At 40.5% G+C, this 26,604-nt stretch overlaps 1 protein-coding gene across 1 annotated transcript; it reads right to left on the reverse strand.

Annotated features, from left to right (window-relative positions):
* Positions 1-4,146: 4,146 nt before the first annotated feature.
* Positions 4,147-21,968, reverse strand: LOC101856132 (splicing factor 3B subunit 4). The gene is made up of 10 exons (XM_005109109.3): positions 21,813-21,968; positions 19,129-19,212; positions 16,925-17,070; positions 15,144-15,272; positions 14,386-14,566; positions 13,536-13,724; positions 12,186-12,329; positions 10,779-10,895; positions 5,855-6,061; positions 4,147-5,297 (listed from the first exon to the last, which is right to left on the reverse strand). The coding sequence occupies exons 1-10, from the start codon at positions 21,844-21,846 to the stop codon at positions 5,128-5,130; spliced, it is 1,401 nt and encodes a 466-aa protein (XP_005109166.1). The 5' UTR covers positions 21,847-21,968; the 3' UTR covers positions 4,147-5,127.
* Positions 21,969-26,604: the final 4,636 nt, after the last annotated feature.

The following is a 26,604-nucleotide window of genomic DNA, read 5'->3' on the forward strand; positions in this document are numbered from 1 at the left end:
GCTATTCATCTGTCTGATTTGTGTGCTGAAGGGCCTACCCACAAATAACACTGTTAGGAATTGTTCTTATCTGACATAACTTTATTATAAATTGCTTTTTTGATCTGTTCTAAGACACATATTATCTTCATTACATTGATGTAAAACTGTAATGAAGTCTGTTTTCATGAAAAGATTACCAAAAACTTTTTGGAGTAAGTTTAACTTGTACAGTATTATTCCCAGGGGGCACTTTCTGACTCAGTGCTTTGCAGAGGAAAGGCTTAAAGTTTGTTCCATCGTGAAATAAATCGTAGTTGTAGAAGGGTACTACTACAGTCGACTATGGATGAGTATAAACAGTGGGAATAGTAAAGAAGAGGTTCTGGGACCCGAGAAAAGGATGACTTAAAACTGAAGATCAAGTCAAGCTAGTTTGACAGGAGCGGAGTTGACAGTAGTATTATTATAACTTTTTTAAACTAGTGTTGGATTTCTGGAATGTCAAATTGTAAATGTATATATCTCATATGTGTTCCCTTTGTCTTTTGACACATGTCCTCATTGTCAAGGACTCCGGAACAAAGAATCAAAACCTGTCAGCACTGGTCAAAGAATAACATTGGGATCTTGTCATGGATTTTTGTTTTGTATAAAGTGAGAACTTGTGAGTTTTTGTTTCACACAGTCTACACCATTACTCTAATATTGTGCTTTATTTGTATTCCAAGGGTTGTTTTTTTTTTCAATTCTCTGCACAATTTCGACAAGAAAGGCAGGCAAAAGGGTGGGTATGTCAAACCCAAATACGAACAATTGGATCAATGAGTGTTGACCACATAATATGCTGTTCTTTTTTTTCTCTTTTTTCTGAGTATTGATTTTATTGCTTTTCTTTGAAGCATATAAGGCTAATGCTGATATATATATATATGTATATATATATATATATGTATGTATATGAATTTTCTGAAGTCAATGGCTGGAAACAAGACTTCACCAAGTAGCATTTTGCAATTTGGCATTTTTGGGAGTCTTGTATCCGTCCATTGATGAAGTTACCTTTGATTGCACTGGGCTTCAGGTTTGCACAGGACTGCAGAATGTTTTTCAGTTTGTGTTGCCCCCTTCCCCCAGTACAAACAAAAATGATCATCCCATTATTTTGTCGGCCGAGAGCTAGAGGTGGACTTGGCCTTTTGTAAGAAGAGATGGACTTTTATCGCAAGGTGGATACAGAATTTATCATCATGTATACATGTATAAAGTTCTAAGATGTAGCCACATTGGTTGTTACAATTTAGGAAAAACTACTAGATGGACTGATTTGATGTTTACAGACATGACAGGGTGTCATATGACTACCTCAGTTTTGCTATAAATGGCATTTCTGCCAAATCGAACATGACCACTTCTGGCTCTATTCTCAGTCGACGTTATTCATTTCTTTTTTTCTGAGTTTTCATTTCAATGTTACTTTTAAAGATCGTATTATTACGAAATCAGCACCTTTCAACTTTAATTGTACCCCCCTATTTTGTTTTTGTTTTTTTTGTTTGTTTTGTGATGCTCCTTCAACAAATAGTTTGTGACTGGACCAATTTAATCATTTGCTCTCGCAGCTATAAATTTATTCTGTATTTGTTGATTCTGACATTTGTTAAATGTCTGATTAAGTTGTTTGCTTTTCTTTATGCATTTAAATTTTAAAATATGTGCAGGGCTATGTATTTTTTGTACTGGAACAGAGATGGAAATTGTGCTATCTGAATCTGAACAGTTTGGAGCGAATGAGCAACACACTGATGTGCAGTGGCTCATTTCATTTACTTTTGCAAATGTTCATGCAATCAGCAGAATTATAAAAATAATTTTTTGTTGATATAACAAAGTGTTTTGTTTTGAATTTCACTTCAGTTATTCATGTGTACTGTGTCACGACACGGTGGAATCAGTCGCTCGTCAAATTTTGGGCATGTGGAGTTATTGAAAGATCTATATATAGCTAAATGCTTGTTCATTCTTCTTGCCTTCAATGAAATAAAAAAGCCATCTATCTTGAATAGAATTTGAGATATTCGCGATTGAAGGAGGATGGGATGTGGGTGGTTGGCGGGTGCTCTGCTGTGGTTTGCTTCTTCTTTCCTATCAAAAGTCTATCATCTTTATCTCCCCTCCTTCTTTTTTGTGTTTGTTACTCTCTTGTAACACCTGTAATCTTCGGCAATTATATGACCTTATTGTGTTGCAAGTGCCGTAAGACTCTTACTAAAAAAAAGGAGGATGGGGTCACTCGGTTTCTTCAGGGGTAAAATTAGAGAGAAAATGGCCATCATCAAGTTTGGTGAAATCCATAGCAATTGCTGGAGAGTATTTGGAAACTGAAATTTTACATTTTGTGTGCCTTTCAGTGAAATACACACAGAAATGTGATTTTTGTCTGGACGGAAAAGATGTTAAGCAAAAAAGAAAAAAAATCTTTAAAAATTGCCGAACCGGCGGAAAAATGACGATTTCTTAGATTAAATTTCATAATTTTGACAAGTGCCCGATTTCACCACAATTGTTTACATCTTGTGTATTAGCTGTCCTGTTAGATAACTCAGTGGCCGAGTGGGTCATCGTCTCTGTCCACCATGATGATCTAGTGTTTAGTGTTTTAGCGCCTATAAATGGCTGCTTGCACTGTATGCTTCCTAGGAAGTTGAGGTTGTTTCAGAATGCTCTCAGGTCTGCTGGGTAATAGTATAGACAAGAGCATAGAGTAGAGCTTTCTGTCGAGTGGGGATTTGCGCTATACAAATATCTATTATTACTTGTATTATTATTATTATCTGTTAATGCAGATGATGCCTGGATGATGATCTATGGATTATTACATCGGCAAGTCCCAGAGCTTTATATTTATTTTCATCGCAGATGGTTCGAGTTTCATAACAGAAGGAGGCCCCCTTCACAAATAGCTCCCACCCCCCGCCTTCCCGTTTCCCTGTTTTGCCAAAGAGCAAGCCACTTATTATTATTATTAAAGTCAGTCTCTTCGTAAAACTTAGAGCTTGACAAAAAAGATGTTTGAGGGCTCCAAAACTATGGACAAAGCTTTCGTAGTGCAGCCAAGGTGGACTTCTTTTTACCTAAGGGTTGTCATTTTTTCCTCAAGCTAAACGACGACTGGCTGGTCATCTGAACCTGTCCATTTGCTATGTGTCCCATCCTCAGTATGGATGTCTGTGGTGTAGCAGGCAGGTGCTACCACCCACCCACCCCGGGGCGGTGCCACTGACTGAAGTGTCTTTAGGCCATTCCCAAAGAGGGGACATTTCTCGTTCTAATGCACAGTAGAATTGTAAATGGGCTGGTCCAACTGTCATGCTCATAACTGTGCCTGAACTACAACAGGGAACTGCTGCTTTCTCTTTCCTAATCCTTACTATCATCATTGTCCTCTACTTCTTTTGTATTTTGTCACACTCTTGTGACCCACTCTTTCCGGGGGTGCCTTGATAGTCGAAGCAGATTTTGTACTGTTGAAGCTAGAGAGGTGAGCAGAGTAAGTCTGATTCCGTAAGGACTTCTCTGGTGACATCCACCCCTTGGCGATGACCTAATGCAGTTGCGAGCGCCAAAAAACCTCCACTAAAACTTAAAAGCAGGTGCTTCACTGTCGCATGTAGAAGAGTTTGATTCCAAAGTGGGGAGAATTTTTATTGAGTATCTCAGTCTTTCTGCTGGGATGTTGCACCCCTCTCAACCTGGGTTGATCTGAATTGTATCGATGGGTGGGTGAAAAAATACCTACTAATTAATTAAAACTAAAACATTTTCAGGGTGAGCTAAATTTTGCTGTTCTCAGAAAAGATCACGACCAGAAAATTTAAAAATACATTCCAAGACTACCTAAAGGAGCGACCAAAAGATTTTAAAATTTGGTTTCTCGTCTTATTTCAAGAAATTTATACAACTTGACGGTCTTTCATTCAGCCCATTGACTTTTCTTGCTCGGCTAAACCAAAATTTATATCTGATGAAGACCAATGTGACCTACAAGTATGACTTGTACGTTCAATAAGTATTGGTATGTAATAAAACCTCCTACAACTTAACCAATTCCTTCCAACACCAAAGACGTTTGAACTGACAAAACAACATCTAACAAACTAAACACTTGTATTGTATGGGATGAAATTTATTTTACAGTGACATCAATGTAATAACAGAAAACCACATATATACAAATCATAGCACTGGGAACAGCACACTTTACAATTATTCCCACTGTGTACTGGTCTTAACAATCATACATCCTTCAAAGTGGTTCTCACAGGTAAAAAAAAACAAAGTCCTACACAAACCATAAAAACATTTTCATTAACTCACAATGTGAAGGAATAAACCGCACAGCTTACTCAAACAACTGCGATATATCATTGTACGGGGCCCGTTCATTGTACGTTCTTGCACCCATGACGCAGCTAATTTTTTAGCCTAAAACTAAAACTTACACATTCATGCCAAACAAAACTAAGAGTCAGTTGCTTTTTCAAAATTTCAGGCAGTCATCATGTCCTATCTGATAGTACTCTCATTCCTTCTGGGTTGGGGAAGCAACTAATGAAATATTTCACCAGAGTTGTCAGCCTCAGCATGGGCAGGCTTGGCCTTCTGAACACACAAATAGTGCCTTCCAAGTGCCAACAGGACCTTCGAGGTCTACCTTACTATCCAAGACAATAAAGCTCTTACTCCCAGCTACACTGTGATCTGGGGTGGGAAAGTCGCAGGGGAAGAGGCAGAAGTTATCCTCTGACCACGTCTGCTGGAACAGGGAACTGAACCAGGCACTTTGGCAAAAGAGGCAAGCATTTCACCTCTAAGACTACCAGTAATGTTATGATGAGAGAGAACAAAGAATGCAAACCCACGGGGTGCAAACTACACTGGCTGTACATGATATTAATTGAAAATTTTGAGAGCCTTACTTAATGTTTTACTTCCATTTTTCTCAGCCATAAACTTCCCACAGATCTAGCTCTAGTAAGTTTATTACTAAAACATTAATGGCTGCACTCAAAAGGTCCACTTTGCGACTTGTGGACAGCCGCTGCTGCCTGACAAAAACAACAAAACAACCACAAACAAACACACACACTAGTACTCCATATTGCCCTGGTTACCCCCACCGCCGAATCGGGGAGGAGGGGGCCTCATTCCTGGAGGCGGACCTCTCATCCCTCGTGGTGGCATCGGCCCTCGGGGCCCGTTCATTGGTCCGTTCATCGGACCTCGCATAGGTGGGGGCCCTCTGCTGCCAGGGGGACCTGAAAAAAAAGAGTTGTTGCGATGTTGTTATGATTCATGGCCAGCCAGTACAAGGTTAAATTCGAGAGAAAATGGCCATCACAGTTTGGTTATTTCCATAGCTTGAGAGCCCATAGTAACTGAACTTACATTTTTTGGGCCTTTAATCAACGTTTTTCAGTAAAATCGACACAGAAATGTATTTTTGAATGACTTAATAGATGTTGAACCCTCATAAAAATTTCAAACATTATATAAAATAGAAAAACAGGCGGGAAAATACCAGCTTCTCTTCAATTTAATTATTTTGACGAGCGCCTGATTTCACCACTGACAAACTGACACAACACACACACAACTACAAAAATCTTTTGCTCTCTCTTACAAAACTATACAGCCTCTCTATAACGACATCCTCTGAATAGCGACACGGTGCCCAGGTCCCAAATTTTTCCTTATATATCATTAGTAATTTTTGGTAGCCTCTCTTTTACGACAACTCTCTATAACAACATTTTTTTTGGGTCCCGACGATGTTGTTATAGAGAAGCTACACTGTAGTTCCGACACAACTTACCGAATCCCATAGGAGGTCCTCTGGGCGGCATAGGTCCCCTCCAGCCCGGGGGTGGCGGCCTCATGCCAGGAGGAGGGCCTGGAGGTCCGTGATGACCCGGGGGTCCCGGCGGAGGTCCTTGAGGACCGGGGGGACCAAAGTTCATGTTGTTCATCTGGTTGGGCGGGGGCGGCATCTGGTTCATGCCCTGCATACCTCCACCCTGGCCTGAGGACAGTTCAACGAGAAAGCCATGGCAATGAGATAACAGAAAACAAGACTTACCTAAGTTTAGCACCCTCTTTGAAGACAACTTTTACATCATTCACCAAAAAGATATGACCGAGGTATCACAACCATCTCTTGTAGGACAAGATGGTAAGCCTTAAAATTTTCAGCTCTCTCATGACAGATTTCATTATTGAAATTTTTTCTGCAAAATGGATCTGGAACCAGGATTTCTTTCAAGTTAAGTTGTCCACAAAACATAGTAGTAACCTCATCCTTTCTTCAATAAACCAAATTTAAAAAATAAAGGGAGTGCTTATTTAGACCACATATGGCCTAAATAAGGTAAGGGAGGGGGGTTAGCTTATTTAGGCCACACATGCTCAAACTACCAGGGGATACCCTTTTCAGGCAACTGAGTTTGTTCCACTTTCATAATGGTGCACCTTTCTCATTTAGTAGTTTTGTCTCAGTGTACAACTTATATATAATCATAACGAATATTGTAAGAACAAAGCATGATACGCAAAATTTTGCTCAATCCCATTGGTTTGAATGAGGGCCAGATTTTTCTTTCATGGAGGGGCAGAATCTAGGCTACCATTTTGGCACACTTTGGTCAAGTGAAAAGGTCAAATCCTCCGAATGGACTTCCGGGTCAAATTTGGGGTATAAAAAGTGTGTACACAACGTGGCTGAGATAAAAATTAACTATAGATCTTTGCCTGGGTGGCACTCTCTCATACTGTCTCGTAGTAGTACATGTAGATCTAGTAGTAGTAGAAGTAGCACGAAATCTTTGGTAGTAGATTCTATCTAGTAGGCAGTTTAGTGAACGTGCACGCAGCAGGGCGAATCGGCCTTGATAAGCCCCGTTGCTTCGGTATCGCATTATTCAACTATTAATACATGCGGCTATGGCAATTGGGATGTACTGACTGACAAAGCTATTCACAGTTTTGTGTTTATTTTACCATATATTTGACTTTAATAGTGCAGGTGATAGCTAGATCTAGATTCCCTGTCTAGAATCAGTAGTAGCAGGCCTATGCTAGAAGCAGCTAGAGAGCCTACAACTGCTAGATCTAGATCTAGATGTAACTCATTGCTATGCCTTTGGGCTTTGGAATTGAAATAAAACGAATTGCACAGAGTTCTAGTTAATTTTAGATTCAGCAATTATCTGTATTTCCAGAGTTAATAATAACAAATCTCACCATAACAATCACTTTTACTTTTATTAGAATAATTAGATCCAACTTTTTTTTCTAAAATCTGTTTTGAGCAAACTTAAGACTTTCTCTACTTGTAGAGCACAGAATTTACATTGTAAGCTTCTGCTCAGTCTTTTACTTTTAAGTACACATACATAATAAAATGTGTATAATCTAGATCTAATATCTAGATCTATATAATCATTTTATGTTATTTTCTGGATGTTTTAAAAACTTTTTTTAAACATGTCATAAAGTCAAATTGTGCCTTTTCTTTGATAAGAATAGCATTAGCAGTGGACTTTTTAGACAGTGAGTCTCTGATTCAATTTTTTTTAAAAAATATGCTAATCAATGAAAATTGCAAATTGATAATAGTATAGTCCTGTAGAGGATAGGTGGACTCCGGGGTCTGCATAGAGAAATACTAGGTTTTAGGATGTGAACCCCGGAGTCACCGTAGTGAAATAAGGTTTGCTTGGTTTAAGTAAGGATTGGTGGACCCCGGGGTCAACGTAGTGACAAATAAGCAGGTTTAAGGTGGACCCTGGGGCCCGGGGTCTACCTAGCGAAATACTAGGTTTTAGGACAGGTGGACCCGGGGTGACCGTAGTGAAATAAGTAGGTTTCTTTAAAGATCGGTGGACCCCGGGGTCACCGTAAAGAAATAAGTAGGTTTCTTTAAAGATCGGTGGACCCCGGGGTCATCATAGTGAAATAAGTAGGTATAATTTTAAAAGGATTGGTGGACCCCGGAGTCACCACAGCCGTTGAGGAATTTAAAGAAGGTTTAATTAAGGATTGGTGGACCCCCGGGACACCGTGATTACACCTACTTATTTTACTACGGTGACCGCATGGTCCACCTATTCTAAAACCTAACTAGTATTTCGTTAGGTAGACCCTGGGGTCCACCTTAAACTGACCTATTTCACTACGTTGACTCCAGGGTCCACCAATCCTTAAAATTAAACCTAGATCTACATGACTACATGTACATATTTCACTACGTTGACCCCAGGGTCCACTAATCCTTAATTAAACCTAGATCTACTGATTTCACTACGTTGACCACGGGTCCACCAATCCTTATTAAACCTAGATCTACTTATAATTCACTACGTTGACCACGGGCTCCGCCAGTCCTACTATAAAATAAACTGAGATGTACTTATTTCACTATGTTGACCCCGGGGTCCACCAATCCTTAGTTAAACCTAGATCTACTTATTTCACTACGCTGACTCCGGGGTTCACATCCTAAAACCTAGCATTTTGTTAGGTCCACCTATCCTTTTGGGGCTAGATAGACCCCGTGGTCCGCCTATCCACTTCCTTGATAATAACTGAAAAACATGCCAGTTGTCAAGAATAGTGAAGAAAAATGTGAAGAAAAAAAAGATAATGAGGTAGACAATAATTTGTCCAAAAAATTGCAAGTGCAAGTGAAGATCATAAGATAATTTTGCTATTTTCGGGTCATCTTTTCACGGTTTATAAAATGTTCCAGTGGGCTTACTACTAGATCTATGTCTCTGAAGAACATTTTGGTTGACTTTATTAGCTTTTTTCATGTACCTGAAAGCATAGAATATAATAGTTTCACACAAATGTATGCACAATACCTTGAAAAAGAAAGATAAGGTTTGTTGTTGTAGTTTTTTAACGGAATCCGTTTTACGTTGAGAAAAGCGCTAAAAACAAGTTTAAAAATTTTAAGAATGCCCATAATATTAGGAATCTGAAATTACTACCTTGATCTAGTTTGCTTACTCTTTAATAACCATGAGCTGTTCAGAAAAAAAAAAGAGAATGATATAGGATTTGTCTAAATATGACCATTAGTATTAGCATTATAAAGATATTGCCCATTTTGTCCAATTATCCTTGCAGGTAAAATTACCCTGTACTGCACCTCAATAAGCACAAAAAGAATATTTCTGTGACTTTGTATAAAGGTGTTTTGTAGTTGAGTTCTATTCTATGTAAAATTCTCAACAAAATAATGTACATTTGGATCGTACAACTGAGATAGACACTCATGCACACAATGACATTCACACATTACACACACACACATAAAAACACACTATTACATTTACTCTCTCTCTCTAGATCTCTCTCTCACCACAACCACACACAAAACAAACGCATACACACACACACTCACACACACACACAGACACACAACTCTTACCCTTGGTCCACTTTTCATTTAGTATCATCCTCTATTTTGAAATAATCCCCTGCACTAAATAAAAAGATCAGTAGAATCTCGACCTTCCGAATCCATGGTTAGTTCAAGAAATCTACCATATGATGTGGCCTAAATAAGATAAGGGAGGGGGGTTTGGCTTATTTGGTCCATATGTGGCCTAAATAAGGTAAGGGAGGGGGGTTTAGCTTGTGGCCTAAATAAGGTCACCCAAAAATAAAATATAAAAAAAACCTCTCACAAAAAGAAAACCATAATAACTGCTCTGACAACAGCATATATCTGCATGCAAGTCACTAGAAAAATCTAGATCTGAAATGCAAAGCAACTTGTAGGAATAAAACAGAAATACAGTAAGCCTACGTGTATCCAGAAACATAAACAGTAGAAATTTTCCAAGACGGACCGAGGAGAAAAGTGGGTTGTAATAGACAGATAGACAGGTGGACTTCTTAGACAGAGTCATTATAACATTTTTAAAATGCAAAGAGGGGGGGGGGGGGGGGGGGAAGGAGACAGAATGGGAAGCGTTGTTTGTCTAGGTGATTTTACAGACAGGTAGAATTTGGAGTGGGTTCGGTTGTATTTCTGGGTAAATGAACCCAGTACAAGTTACTCATAACTTAAAAGTCACGTGTATGAAAAATGTTAGACATGAAGAAAATGGACAAACAAATTATTTGTTGGAGTCGCTGCTGACCCAGCAATGAACAAGCCTTGCACTCTGTCTATGTCATTATGAAGAGGAAAAATAAATTGTGTAGGTCCCTTTTAACATGGTGTGATTATTTAAAATCGGTGGCGTCGGTGGCCTAGTGGTTAGGCTCTCGGACTCGCAACCGTAAGGTCGTGGGTTCGAATCCCGTCAAGGGCCCGACGTTGTGTCCTTGGGAAAGGCACTTTACACGAATTTTCCTCACTCCACCCAAGTGGGAATGGGTACCCGGCTATGGACAGCGAAAGATTTTGTCAGTTTGTTAGTGTTTGAGCGCTTAATCGGCTGCTCGCACTGTATGCTTCCCGGGAAGCTGAGAATGTTTCGGAGTGTTCTATGGTCTGCTGGGGTAATAATATAGTGTAAAGCGCATAGAGCCTGCAGCTGAGCGGGGATATGCGCTATACAAATGCTATCTATTATTATTATTATTATCAAAAGGCAGGACCTCTGAATTCAACATTTATCTCCAATACGACTAAACCAAAAGGGGAAAATTTGTGTGAAGTGCTTTTCCCAAGAATACCAAGTATAACCACCAAAAAAACCCCAACATTCTCATGATTTTCTCACCCATCATTGGATTGGTGTTCATCATCATTTGGTTGCCACTGTTGTCCATACTGCTTGACATGGGTGGGGGAGGGGGCCGTGGGGGCATCTGGTTCGGCTGGAAACTGGGGGTCGTTCCTTGTGGAAGAAAGGGCGGGATAGTAACAACCATTAAGTATACCATTAGTTAGTAACTAGCTCTTAAATAGAAATAGAGGGCTTGGAGACAAAATGGTTTCTTCCAATATTCAAACCTCCACTTTTTCCCCCTTCAAACATTGAGCAGGATCTTTACTCCTCACTGCTTTACAATATTTAGTCACAATATTTGCTGTAACCAGCAGTTTTGTACAGCATTTACTCAATTTTTTTCCTTACACAGCAAACAAGCTCAACAGTTTCAAATATCAAATTCCTAAATGTTTCTCACATTTCAGATATATGGTACTGGTAATGCATTTAGTCATAAAACCCTTCACATATATACGGGCAATTATCCTGACAAGTTGAACTTATGGTAACACGCATATCAAATTTTATATTTCAATCAAAAAGCTTGGAAATATACTCAGTGCATCTTCAATATGTCCGTTTTGATAACTACAAGGCTGAAGCTAAAGTTTGAATAGTCTCTTGAGAAACTGAAATAGAAGTTTAAACAAGTGTGTATGTCTGAGAGAGAGAGAGACAGAGAGAGAGTGAGAGAGACAGAGAGATAAAGAAAGGTAAAGAAAGAGCAAAGGTGTGGGGGGTCAGGCAATTAACAATGAACAAAAAGATGGGTTGACCATGAGCCAAGCTCCGGATCTATACCTTAATGTGTTAAAAGAAAGAAATAAAAGATACAGCTACTAAAATTTTTTAACTCAATTGGTAACATATGTGAAAGGGGTGTCAAGCCACAAACAAAGTAAAAAAACAACAACTTATAGGTGAAGCCTGCTGACAAAATGAGTTACTTCTCAGATTCAAGCCGTAAGGAAATAGATGCACCACGCTTATAGGTGAAGTTTTACAATTTATAATTATGAAACAATAAAAGGCATGTTATACTTAAAGAATATGGCATCAATAGAATAATCTACTTTTTTTGTTTGTTTCAGTAGAGGTTTTACGGCGCTCGCAACGGCATAAGGTCATATGAGCGCCAGAAGATAAGAGGTGTTACAAGAGAGTAACAAACATAAAAAAAGAAAAGGGGAGATAAGGACAATTGATGTTTGAAGGAAAGAAGAAGCAAACCACACCTGAGCACCCGTCAACCACCCGCGAAAAATCTACAAATTGAACCCTAGTGTAGATTTGGGGCTAATATCTCCATTTGTGGAATGTGAGAAGTAACTCATTTCGTCAGCACGCCTCACATATATGCAAGAAAGAACAAACAAATACACAAAGGATAGACAGCACCAAAAAGCAAAAGCTCACCTGGTGGCATGGGTGGAGGGGGTGCCATGCCTGGCATACCCATGGGGTTGTAGTTCTGCTGCATGCTGGGTGGGCCCGGAGGGGGGAGAGGGGATGGGGCGGGGGGAGGTGGAGCAGCCAGAGATGGGGGGCCTGAACTGGGCACTGAGAAGGGGAAAAAAATAAGACAAGTGTCACTTTATATTGGACACTTTTTTCAGCACTTGTCCAGCAGTCTTTTATCTATGCTGATATTCTGGTAGCATATTATTTTAGGGTGTAAGTGTAATCAGGGTTATTTACGAGGAGAGGAGGGACCTCCGTATTTATCTCTTTGAACCTCATCGGACGCTGGGAGCCTCCTGCAATAATAACCCTGTTGACTGTTCCCCAACGGATGCTGGGAGCGTCCAGTACTAGTGACAACTGTTTCGTTTTCTTTAGTGCTAGATTTTCAATGTTTTTCGGAATTATTCCCGAACCAAGTTTTTTTAGTAATGACTAAGCCTTAGTTTATGCTATTTAGAAGTTGGAGGCCAGCTTTTTTGGGGTTATAATGAGACATAGTGCACTAGGTTTAGGTCACTGTAGAAAAAATACTCCGGGAAACGGTGGAAAAAACTCAGGGCTTAAAGAGTTGTCATCCATATCCGGTAACCCCCCCCCCCAGAGCAAAACAGGTTGAGAGCCTTGAAAACTTCACAAAACAATCAGAGTTTAAAAAAGCCCAGCCGGGGTGGGGTATTCGAAATAGGGCAATCTTCTCTGTAGTCAAGCACAATACCAACTGAGCTAGCAAAGTGCCCATACGGTTTGGTTATGTTATTCCACATCTCCCCCCCCCCCTGAAATGTTGGGATGAGCCAAATTATAAAAAGAATTTTACCTCATTTAATGAGAATAACATTTAGTAGGGTTTTACAGCACTGACAACAAAATAAGACCCAATAAGTGCCAGAGATTATTTTTTGTTTTTGTTTTGATAAGTGCTTTACAGCACTCACAAAAGTGCTTTACAGCACTCACAACTGCATAAGGCAGGACTAGGACTGCCTATCTCAAAGTTTCCATTTCAGGTAATTTCAGAGTCAATTTCAGGTATTTTCACCCAAAATCAGGCAGTACAAAGACAAATAAGGACAAAGAAAAGACAAACGTTACCCCGGTACACATAGTTACCATCAAACGGGGCTCACTTTTCATGGTATTAGGTCATAATAATAGTTTTAAAACTTGTGTGTGCCCGCACTTGTATGTGTGTGTGTGTGTGTGTGTGTTTGTGAGCGAGCGAGTGTGAGTGTGCGTGTGCGAGTGTGAATAATTTTTTAACCATTGCAGAAAGAGTCACCAAATGTTTTTTCTCCCACTCACCTATGACGGGAGGGGCAGGCACTGGAGGTAGGCTGGGAGTGACGCCCATGGGGGGAGGAGGGGGAGGGACCAGACCAGGGGGCGCCACCTGTGCAGCTGGCGGCTGTGTCGGAGGAGGGGGGGCGTCAGCGAACAGCTGGTGAGGCCTGCCCGTCAAGGACAACGGGTTCTGGGCCGCTAAAAGTCGCTCTGTAAAGAAAAGGCGGGTGTTAATATTTTTCTTTCTGCAAGGGCACAGAGAGCACATACACATCAACATGCACATCAGCATGCCAAGAGTAGAAGGGTACTTTTCTTTTTTAAAGTTACACTTAACTGAATTGATATATGTTGATGACAATACATTGTTTGCAACTTATGCAGACCTCATGTGTCAGTGTGTATCTTCTTCATTCTTCTTTTTCACTTCATACACCTGCTAGAGCTCAGGGAGTAACTGACAGTAAAATCTTCACCATCACTGCTTTTCAGTCAATCACATATAGTCTGACCGCAGTTACAAGAGAAAAAACATTGTTTTATGAGAAACTGCTGAGGTCTACAAGAGAAAAAACATTGTTTTATGAGAAACTGCTGAAGTCTTTAAAAAAAAAACTTCGAGAAATTAAAAAAAAAAGACTTTTTGCAGGTCTACCTATATAAGTGCAATCTAGACGCCAAATAGGCTCCAAAACATACAACACAGTAAACAAAAATTATAATTAATTTTGATTCACAACTAAACAGACAGAATTATTTTAGCATTCAACAGCAGGAATCTTAAATTCTGGAACAGAGAACATCTCCAAGGCCAAATGAAATGATGAAAAAGAGAAAACACAAAAAAACATGACCAGACAAGTTTCCCAACCTGCAGCAGAGCCACAGCGCTCTCCTTTGGAATCTTTCTTGAATGCGTAGGAAATGGTGATTGGTCTGTTGCACAAGTACTGGTCATTCATGGCTTCAATGGCAGCGTCGGAAGCCTCAAAGCTTGCAAAATTGATGAAGGCGTACCCTTTGGAATTACCTGACGCTTTGTCTCTCATAATCTACGGAACCGAATCACAAAATATTCATTACATTTAAGTAGCATTATTGTTTTCTAAAAAACTAAAGTATTTCACTGAAATAATACCAACATACACCAGTGGGTACAAATCGTCGCCTCAATTTTTTTTCCAAAGTACCTCTTTACTTAAGTACACTTTGGACAAAATAGTTCTGAGGCAAAGATATGTGCCATTAATACTCTTTTTACTTAAAACCCATTAATAGAATTTAACCTCAGATTTCAGCAATGTGTCCCAAAGAGATTTCCCACATGAGACACTGAAAGCAGACAACCATTTTATCCACTACCCAACACTCCACGAGACTTGATACAGAAAAGAAACTCATTTTCTTCTTTTTCGTCTGTCCTGCAAAATACACCCACCTGCCTATGACAACCATTTTTCTCCTTTAAAAAAAAAAGGTAGTCATTTAAAACAGGTTTAACAACAAATTTTTCGTTAACACAAGCATTAACATTAAGAAATTAAGAAGATTGTCACACATACCTTGAAAAAGAAGGGACAAAAAAACCCAAAAGAAAACAAACAAACAAACAAAAACCCAATGGATTACCTTAGGTGTTTGAAGGATAACTCCAAAGGCACTAAACGTGTCATACAAAAGCTTTTCATCAACCTCTGGATCCAGATTTCCAATGAAAATATTTGCTCCGATGTCTTGTCGTTTCGTATGTGCAGAGGCCTGAAATAATCAAGGGGCCACATTAATACAGAAGCAAATACATGAGTAACTCATGAAATGGGATAAAATTGTTAACATACAAATACATTATCATGGTTCATTATATCTATCAAAGAATAGTTTTAGTTTTAGTAGAGGTTTTACGGCGTTCGCAACTGCAAAAGGTCATATGAGCGCCAGAAGATTAGAGGCGTTACTAGAGAGTAACAAACAAAAAAAGGAGGGGAGATAACGACGATAGATGTTTGATAGGATAGAAGAAGCAAACTACACCAGAGCACCAGCCAACCACCCACACAAAGAATAGGCACCAGTTTCATTTCAAACAGGAAAAAAAAAGATAGGTGGTAGCAACACTGGAAAGAAATCGTAGGGGCTGACCATTCCAGTGCACCCATCAACCACCAACTGATGCCAATGAAGAAAAAAATAAGCAAAACTGCTTACCCTCACTAGCTGTTGCTACTGTGCATGACACCATTTTCAACATACACAAACACCAAGAAAAATATACAGGCAATCGTCAAGATCTAAACCTTCAAAGACTTCAAAAATAGGTCATCTTGTCCAACAGTTGCAGACTTTGCTTACTAACACTAAGCATGTGATGTACACATGGCTACATCACAATTACAAAGTTCTATCTGACATTTTTGGCAGTTCTGAGTTACGAAGACCATGAGGTCAGAATTCAAATGTTCTATATGCTCTTTCAAAGTCATAAGACTATTCTGAGTGGTTATCAAGATATTCAAAGAATTGCATTCGAAAAAGCTTGAAATACTGTGAAATTTAAAACATTCTTATGTCAAATTTCCCAAAACTATGCTCTGAGCAAATATAAATTTGTAATTCTGAGGTAGCAATATGCAAGAGAAGCAAAATCTGCGCTCACAACTGCATAAGGTCATATGAGTGCCAAGAGGTGGATGTCAACAGAGAAGTCTTTACGGGGAATCAGGCTTACTCTGCTCACCTCTCTAGCTTAAACAGAACAAAGTCTGTTTCGACTTTCAAGGCACCCCGGAAATAGCGGGTAACAAGAGTGTGACAAACATACAAAACAAGTAAAGGAAAATGATGATAGTAAGGATTAGGAAAGAAAAAGCAGCAGTTCCCTGTGGTAGTTCAGTGCTGTTCAGGCAGTTATGAGCATGATATAATTGAATCAGCCCATTTACAATTTTACTGTGCATAAGAACGAGAAATGTCCCCTCTTTGAGAATGGCCTAAAGACACTTCAGTCAGTGACACCGCCCCGGGTGGGGGTAAGATCAGGTCAGAAATGATCAAATCAACTGCTCAATGTAACACTTTGTCATACGTCATGGCATTTGGCCGAGTCTTACACACTGAGCAGTCAACATGACCATGGAAGGTTGCCCCTTACAACTCCACAAACAAACAAACAAACATGATGTTATCAAGTCAAACATATACGTTAAGAATCCATGAACTACAAGGACTGTAATAGAGAAGAAATCCCAACACCACATTCTGTAGATTAACTGATAAAGAGCTGAAGAACAACTTTAAATCGCAAATTCAAATTGTTGGCGAAAAACAAAATGGGGAAAATGGGGGGGGGGACGAAAAACAGTGTACAGTAGTTCCACATCACAAAGTCACACCAACAGCGAGATAAGACCCACCTTGTTTACACGTATGGGCTTTCCATACAGTTTGATCATGTTCATGATTTTGATGGCATAATCAGCGTCTTCCTCACTCATAAACTCAATAAAGCCATAGCCTTGGTGAGACTGGGTCACTCTGTCTTTGGGCATGTGCACGTTAACTGAAAAGTTGAATTAAATCTTTTTGAGTCACAGAGGTATAGAACAAGAAAATAGAATCGATATTAGTATAATGCAAAATCTCGTTATGTTATAATTATTACACTACTTTTTGAAATTATACCAAAACTTTAAAAAAAAAGTGAAACAGGAAATTAGTAACAAAATTATGGATGAAATATCAGACAGGTTACTCTTTACCAAAGTAAACGGACTAAACAACAGTCACGGTCACTTCTCAAAGCCAAAGGCTTTCTCTCCCCAGATTGTTTGTCAATCTTTGACATAATAACATCACCCTAGCTCCTTCAATCATGTCTATCAAGATTAATCTTAATCCAGCCAAAGGAAGAAAACAAAAATGTACTTGTTAACACATCTTCCCGACGTGACTGCACTCACACCCTCTGTGTACAAGGTGAAGTGCCTGGCCATGACACTCCAGTAGTGACTACAATCACTGATTTTCAAGCAACAAAACTATTGGACTTAGTCTTAGTATGAGAGAAAACTTTGAAACTGTTTAACATCAGAGCAAAACAACTTCACAGTAAGAAATATTGCCTTCAAATTGTTGAAGCATAGGAACAAGATAGCAAGAAATTTCAGTTTTTAGACATGCACAAATTACAATCAGAGAAACGGTGTGCACAAATGATGTCATGCATCACATCCAACACCAAAGAATCAAATAGTTCGGACATCTCGTGCGATTACCAACACACCACCCAGCACAATGTGTCTATATCACAAAATTTGATTGCAACATGGCTAGAGGGCGACCGAGAAAGACCTGGATAGATGGAGTCAGGGAAATATTAACCACCCATGGCATCCCCCTGACCCAAGCTCTCCGGCTGGCGACAGACGTCTCTTTCTTCCCGCGACACCCAAAAGATATAAGCGGCGGATAAAGTAAAAGTAAAGTACAAACGGCCGACCAACTAAAAAGCATATTATTTATCACCATAATTCATAACAATGCTGCCTGGGTAGAAGTTTATACAGTCGTACCTGTGTAAGACGGCCACCCATTGTCAAGGAGAAAAGTGGCCGTATAAGACAGGTGGCTGTCTTAGGCAGGACTGAACAAGATGAAGAAAACAAACCATTCTTTTCTGAGGTCCCAACCGAAAGTAGCCGCACTGTTGTTGTTGTTGTTAATATTGCTGTTGTTGTTGTTTTCGCTGGGGGGGGGGGGGGGGGTCTTTTGTTGCTGCTTTTGTGCAAGGGTGACAATAAAACCAAATGGACCGAGTGCTATGGTAAAACAAACACATGGGTCGCCACCACTCGGATAACGAGCGACGCTTCTGTCACAAGTTCATGTTGATGTCCATTGTTACTTTGTTACTGACTGGGTAAACAGTGACCACTCATCTCATTTACGATTTGTGTATGAGTTCTGGGCGGGGCTTAAGGGTTATGAGGAATCACACGCTTACCTCCTTAGCAGCTGAAAATTTGTTACCTATTGGTCAACAGTGGGAGGGGCCTACGCAACATGATCGGTTGGAGGGACTACTTAACAACAACGACAGGTGATTGGATTATGACGGTTCGCCCACAACGCCAGGGGGCCAATGCATGATTTATGACAAAATGTAATGGCGTCACTAAGGTGGCCGTCTAAGACAGGTATTATTGTTTGGTGTGATAGGGGTTGTGTGTTAAAATATGGTGGCCGCGGCCGCGTTGGACAGGTGCCCGTTTTACACAGTTAAATTATATATAGAAAAACCGCAAGGGGGGAAATGGAAACTGGCCGTTTGTACAGGTGGCCGTCTTAAAGAGGTGACCGTCAGGGCAGGTTCGACTGTACTAGCAAAAATCTTTGGGAAAAAAAAAGTTTGCATACGAGCTGAAAGTACTTAAACTTAAACCCATTATCTATAAGGCTAGCTAAACGTTAAACTTGGTGTGATCAGAGATGGTAATCAGTAGAAACAGACTGTACGATGTGGGTAAATTAGTCTTTAAAAAACAAATCTGTACTCTGCACAACAGGCTAGTTCTATACACAACAAGAAGCTTTCAAACAAAAGAACAGTGGCACTTACCCACAGGCCCTGCCTGCAGAAACAGCTCCCATAGAATGTTCTCCTGAACCTTTTCATCCAGACCACCGACATATACAGTCGCATCTGAAAAGTTATAAATATATTATATATGAGAACAACATTTCCAAACACAGTCAAACTTGTATGACAACTCACCCACTGTCAAGGAGAAAAGTAGTCATCTTAGACAAGAGGTTTTCTTGGTCCGTGCCATTATGAGTTAGGAAAAAAATGCTAGGGGAAAATTGAAAGTGTTTGTTCGTACAGGTGATTGTCTTAAGACTTGTTAAGCAGTCATTGATGAGAGTTCAATGGTCCAGTGATCTCTGCCTGAGAACATCATGTGTAAGAACTCAGTCCACTTAAGAACCCATTCTTATCAGGGAATGGAGTTTTTTTCTGCATATTTTACATGCCTAAAAATCAGTCTAAAAATATTTATGCGCATTCTCTCTCTCTTGCCCTTTTTCACTCCCAGTGGAGCACAGGCCATCAACAGCATTACTCCAGCGAAGCCTGTCCTGAGCATCCTTTTAAATGTTTTTCCATGATGTCCCCGCTTTTTCAATTTCAGCTTGTACCGCTCGTCTCGTTGTCATCTTTGGTCTTCCCTTCTTTCGTTTTCCTTGTGGGTTCCACGTTAAAGCCTGCCTGATGATGCTTGACGGGGGTCTCCTCAGGGTGTTTCCAATCCATTTCCATTTCTTCACCTGTATATCTTCCTTTATTGGCCTTTGGCTTGTTCTCTCCCACAGTTCAGCATTAGTGACTCGATCATACCACTTGATCCCCACTATCCTTAGTAGGCATCCATTTACGAAGCTCTGCAGTTTCCTTGCTGCTGATGCTGTGAGCCTCCATGTCTCTGAACCATACAGTAGAACAGTCTTCACGTAAGAAGAACCCGGTTTAAGCTCAAAGTAATAAACTTTTCTGAGCTGCTTTACCATGCTCTGCTTGAGATCGGTTGAATTGAGAAGAACTGGCGTGGACTAGATCTAAATCTAGTAGACCAAACAGACGCAATCGTACATAGAATGGGGTGGGGGGTTTGCATGCACATGAGTGAGTCTTCGTGGCAGGTCAGCCTCAAACAGATTGCCACAAACCGAATATTTAAATCAATATCAACATCCAGTAGTCTTTGCTTGTGTGATTTAGCGCTAGATCTAACGGGACAGCAATTGTACAGGAGAGTGCCCCGCAATGGTACAGGAGTGCCCTTTCCAGGGTGGCAAGCCCCCCGGTGATCTTATACTTTAGTACGTTAAATTCTACAATTGATTTTATCTAAGCTATCATAGGCTAGAGGTCTGCGCACGCGCGCGTGTGTGTGTGTGTGCATGTGTGTGGCGGGACAGATAGATCTAGAATCTAGATAGAATCTAGATCTACACACTAGATAGATTATGGAAGTGGCTATTCTCACCCAAGGTGAGAATAAAATTATGATCTACCTCTCACCCAGGGTGAGACTTGCCAGCGTAGGCTATTCTCACCCGGTGTGAAACAAAACCTGTGTTTCCTCATTTTGGAATACTGTCTATCGGTGTGGATGATCAAATTGATAAAAGCCAAGAAAAAATTATGTTACAGCACAAAAGTAAGCTAATTTGATCGTCTTCAAAGATGCTACGGCTATTTCACTTTTCGAATCGAGCCGAACTACGCGGGTTGCCATTTTGTTTTGCCCGGAAGTTCTCGAAAGATCTACTCCTCCCCTCTCTCTCTCTCTCTGTGTCTCTTTCTGAATACTGTCTATCGGTGTGGACAATCAAATTGACCAAAACAAAGTTTAAAAATGATGTTAAAAAACAAAACAAAATTAATTTGGTTGTCTACAAAGATGCTACGGCTCTTTAACTTTCCGAATCGAGCCGAACTACACGGGTCGCCATTTTGTTTTGCCCGGAAGTTCTCGCGCTAGTCCCCTCTCTCTCTCTCTCTCCACTGCCCACAGACAAAATTGCACGCTTTTAGGCTTCTAACACTACTAACACTCAGTAAGTAATAGATCTAGATTCTAGATCTAGATTCTAGATCTAGAACGTTTGTTCACAGCACAGAATTCTATAATTCTGTTATCACAGTGTAGACTTATGTGGTTCAGGGTGAACGCTTCACTGGTTGGCCTAGGGTATAACGGTGAACGCCCACCGGGTGAGAATAGCCAAAAGACTCGCCTGCGCTATTCTCACCCGGGCGGCCCGGGGTGAGAATAGAGGTGGCCATAGATTATAGATAGACAGATAGATCTATAGATAGTAGACAGACCTCTAGCCTACTACGATAGCTTAGATCTACTAATCTAGATCTAGATAAAATCAATTAAAGAATTTAACATGCTAAAGGATAAGATCACCAGCCCCCCTGAAACCCCCCACTAACAGTAACAGTTACAGGCCCAGGCAGGGGCGGGGGGGGGGGGAGGCCACCTCAAACCCCCTTCTTATGTAAACAAATGGGAAGGCAATTTCCACAGAGTCCCCCATATTGTATTGTTTTTGCTTAACACGGGGTTGATCAGTAACCACAAGTATCTTAATTTTAATTGTGATTGTTTCAGTTTGTCAACTCACTGGCACTGGCGAGCCGGCGAAGTTATCGATAATATGTTGACTTGCAAAGAAGCCAAAAAGATTGAGTGTTTCCTCAAATGGAGGCACATGGAAAATACGACATACCTTGATTTCTTTCTGCTATAGGTGCAGAAGACATGGTGTGTGTTGATCACAGCATTAACAATACGATACTGTGATAAATTCGAAATCAGTACGTCAACGCCAAAGATGCATCAGCTGCAGGAGTATGGAATAGTATGGATTGGATCCACAGATTGAGAGAAAAACAACGTAGTGAACTTCGTCTTTTCTCTTTTCACCTTCTAGTCTGGCAGTATCAAATTAATAAGTTGCTCAGAACAATTAACCCATTATACAAGCCTAGGCCTTCACGAAGCCTCATGCTAGATCTATGTCATTGTAACTATCACATTATATTATGATGCAGTGTGCATGCAAAACAGTTTTGTCGAGATAGAAATGTCAATGTCGGGGGAAGGCTCAAAATGGGATATTTTCGTGAGGATTTCTGTTTCCAGTGATCACTAATCACATGCAAGGAGCTTAGAACTTTTAATCTCCTTGCTAATCACTATAGTATATTACGCTCGAAGGGTTAAAGAAAGAAGAACGGGTTAGAATTGTTTTGGGAAAATAAGGAAAACGACAATGTAAAGATCTGCAATTTCCGTAGGCTATAGGCTACCGTTGCAAATATCTATGCTTTTATAAATACACTGTGGGAGATTAACACATGCTTTATAATTATTACAGCTGGTATAGCACATCTTAGGGACTAGTAGATCTAGTCTGTTAATTTATTTTTCTGAAGCATATACGAGCTGAATAATTATTGTTAACCTATTATTATTATTATTATTATTATTATTATTATTATTATTATTATTATTATTATTATTATCATCATTATTATTATTATTATTGTTATTACCATCAATATCATCACCATATCATCATTATGATCGTAGGCTATCATTTTCATGTAGTTTCTGTACTTTTCTTAGCGTAACATTAATCCACGAGCAGAGGGGGTCGACTTTGGGCAAAACTGACAAGCCGACAGGTTTAAAATGTTACATTGCATAGGCTATCAATACAGGAACGGACGATATATACACCGATCCTCCCACTAATGTATCATTGTCATTACATAATATGATACAAGCTGATTTCGTTGTGAGCAGCGTGATGTCATTATGTACTGTCCCTTACCTTTCACTGTTCGCTCTCACTTAAACCATTTTAAACGTATTTATATAAATATATTATATAGAACTTCTACAGGCCTATTTTGTTTGTTTGTTTATTTATTTCTGTAAGGAGAGGGAAATCGGCACAATAATTATCATTTAGAGCTTGGAAAACGTAAGATAGACAGGCAGAAACAACAGCAGAGGTTTAAAAAAAAAAACCAAAAAACCCAACGAAACAGTAATTAAGACCTCATCAAACCCTGACTCAGGCCAACTGCGTTTTTACTCTGCGTGTGACTCACAAACTGCATCATATCAATAATATGAATGGGTTACCTATTTCTGGCAGCTAAGGGAATTATTGATTTCTTATGTCTTTGAGTACTCTTGAGGCTGAGGGCGTGCCAATTTAACACCCGTAAATGTAACGTGCTGCATCCAGATTTCCTGCCCTTCATCTCTTGAATTGGAAAGAAAAATGCTTGGAATTTATGTGGTACCCCCCCCCCCTCACACGCACTCTTTCTCTCTCTCACTCACTCACTCTCTCTCTCTCTCTCTCTCTCTCTCTCTCTCTCTCTCTCTCTCACTCTCTCTCTCTCACTCACTCACTCTCTCTCTCTCTCACTCACTCACTCTCTCTCACTCTCTCTCTCCCTCCCCCCCTCTCTCTCTCTCTCTCTCTCTCTCTCTCTCTCTCTCTCTCTCTCCCTCCCTCTTTCCCTCCCTCCTCCCCTATCTCTGGTTAAAGGAAAATGCATTTTGTTTGCCATTTTCTGAAGATATACGAGTAATATTTCTGCATTTTTAAAAGTAGAGCCTACCGGTATTATTGTGTTAAATTTTAAGCTTATATCAGTAGAAAAACGTGAGCAAAAGAGATTGAAACTATATTGCATTTCATTGCTTCATTGACACCTTTTCGATGTGGTAAAAAATTCCCAATGTTGTTTGTACTGAAATGGCCCCAAAAAGCCTATGCATGGTAGGTATGAAGGAGAGAAAGAAGATATATTGAGCAGTTCTGCCCTAGGTTCTAGATGAATAAAATTGAATTGTCAACAATTTTTCAGTTCGACTGATCCATGAAAGTGGTTGTTTCAGTTCCCAGCTATCAGTAACACTCCCCCCCCCCGCGCTTATGACTTAATAGTGACAATTCTTCCCTTCTTGTGACTTTACAGAGACAATTCTTCCCTCCGTGACTTTGTAGTGACAATTCTTCCCTCCCTCCGTGACTTTGCAGTGACAATTCTTCCCTCCCTCCGTGATTTTGCAGTGACAGTTCTTCCCTCCGCGACAAATCTTATGACTTTGAAGGTGATAATTCTTCCCTCCTTGTGACTTTACAGTGACAATTCTTCCTTCCCTCCGTGATTTTGCAGTGACAATTCTTCCCTCCGTGACTTTGCAGTGATGCTTCCCTCCGTGACTTTGCCGTGACAATCCTTGTGACTTTACAGTGACAATTCTTCCCTCCTTGTGACTTTGCAGTAACGATTCTTCCCTACCTGTGGCTCTCACCCCTCCCCATAATCTATAGAGGACTATAGGGCCCAATCGTCCAGCGTTGTTGGTTGAATAGTTTGAAGAACAGGATCCTAACCTGGTGGTGTTGCAGCCAACGAAAGATCAGATGTCTGTGGTCAACAGCTTGACCCGTCCCGTGACGCTGTGATGTCCTGGCCGGGCTCATCGTTTCCTCAGATAACATCATGCTGGACCGCACAGCGGATTGCTCTGGTTCGAATCTCAGACTGGGCGTCGTTTTGTGGAATGTTTAAGGCTCTTATACTCTCAACCCATTTTGTTCGGTCCATCCAATCGGAGACGGGTGTTAAATTCGGAGGTCCAGTCCCTTAAATAACCTAATAGTACATATGTAATAGTGTTGATTGATAAGTAAGGGCGTTAAACCTGTACACTTATTTTTACTGTGTTCTCCTTCCTACTCCTGCTGGCAGCTGAGAAAAAAAAGTCCAGATCGGTGCCTACAAGTTGCACCTTTGTGCTGTCCGGAGCACTCACTTTGAGAACGTCAGTTGGGATAATTTCTGACAGGGAACTTTTCAAAACCTTCTTCAAATGACATGGAAAGTAAACGCCCCAGCTCCAAGCCGCACTAATATGGCCTCAGACATGCGCTCCCAGTGCTGAATTGCGAAACAACTTTGAGTGTAGGTGTGAGGGGGCTCTCGTGGCCTAGAGGTTAAGGTGTTCACCTCTCGTTCAATAGATCCCCGGGTCGAATCCGGATAATGACGGAAAATGTTCTTCTCTAACATTTTCCCCTTTCACATCCTTTCCTGCTCTCTACCAATGCTCTGTCGTCTCCACTTTCTGCCCCACCCCCTCACCCCATTTGCCTCCTCCTCTGGGCTCTTGGCTCTTTCTGCAGCCTTTCTACTGCTACTCCTTGGCTCCTCCTTACTGCTGTCTTTCAGCCACACACACCCCTGATCTTCTGATAGGAAAGATCTACACCTAGCCTTCTCGGACAAGGGTGAAAAGTCTCGGAGGTCCTGTGCAAGTTGCGCACGTTGAAGATCCCTTAGTGGTCCAAAATCGATATGAGTAGGCTTCGGCCGCTACAAGGGGCAAAATTGAAAATTTCCTAAACTGAATTTCCCAACTGAAAATGTTTAATGTGTTCCGCGTGCTCATAATAATGACCGTGTGCAGTTGAAAGCGCCGTAAAACACTTGCCAGAAAAAAAGAAAAGTGTAGGTGTTTTCTACGCCGCCATCATCACAATTTAGATAAAATTACAACATCCTAGTAGAGAGACCGAGACTCGATAATAAATACTAATTTTCTTCCCACACGGGAATTGAACTCGAGGCTCCTGCATGCTAACGCTACAGCGAAGGTGCCTAACTGCTACACCATTGATGATTGACGCAGGTGCACAGGCAAAATTAAAAGTTAGAACAGCTTCATATGGGTATATAAAAATCGTTTTGCTGTTGATGGAAATTTAATCACACATTCTGTTACTGTAAGGAACAGCTGCCAGTAGCATGGGAAGGGAGAATTCAGAGTGTAAATGAGACGCAGTCAAACTCAAAGTTGGCAGTTGGCTATTGGACTATGGTTGAACTCGAGTTCAACTTGGTGGATTTCAGTACCTTATATTGCATCTCTGTTGCCTCCTATTATGCTGAAGCTGCAATTAGAAATTTAGATGTTGTGTTTGTTTAAATGTGGACCCACATGTAATTCATTTGTGAAATTTATGTACATGTAATTATTATTGTGAGCGCCAGGCATTTCTACCTTGGAAGCTTCACTGTGTAACTTTGGAAACCTTTTTATGACTTTATTCCATAGTGTGAATAGATTCAAGCAAAAATGTAGATGTGTGTGTGTGTGTGTGTGTGTGTGTGTGTGAGAGAGAGAGAGAGAGAGAGAGAGAGAGAGAGAGAGAGAGAGAGAGAGTGAAAGTATTCACCACATGCGCATGCGTGCGTGTGTGTGTGTGTGTGTGTGTGTGTGTGTGCGCATGCGTGTGTCTGTGTGTGTGTGTGTGTGTGTGTACCCCCACACCAGCCCTCACGCGTCGAGCGAGGTCCCCGTGTGGTGACAGAGTCAGCGAAATAGATCACGCCGACACCCCCACGTCTGTGTCTGTCCTACATTATATCTTGCCCTGTTTCTCACGGCAGGTCGGCAGCGCTCAGTCGTGTGGCTTCACGTAATCA

Source organism: Aplysia californica, unplaced genomic scaffold (assembly GCF_000002075.1).
Source record: "Aplysia californica isolate F4 #8 unplaced genomic scaffold, AplCal3.0 scaffold00749, whole genome shotgun sequence".
NCBI lineage: Eukaryota > Metazoa > Mollusca > Gastropoda > Aplysiida > Aplysiidae > Aplysia > Aplysia californica.

What these genes read in the sequence shown, in the direction of transcription:
- LOC101856132 (XM_005109109.3), bottom strand. Translation starts at nt 21,846, where the DNA reads ATGTCTTCTGCACCTATAGCAGAAAGAAATCAAG. An exon ending in TATAGCAGAAAGAAATCAAG is followed by an intron (nt 19,213 to 21,812) that starts GTATGTCGTATT and finishes ATAACTTTTCAG; the next exon opens with ATGCGACTGTATATGTCGGT. An exon ending in CCCTCCACCCATGCCACCAG is followed by an intron (nt 10,896 to 12,185) that starts GTGAGCTTTTGC and finishes TTCTTCCACAAG; the next exon opens with GAACGACCCCCAGTTTCCAG.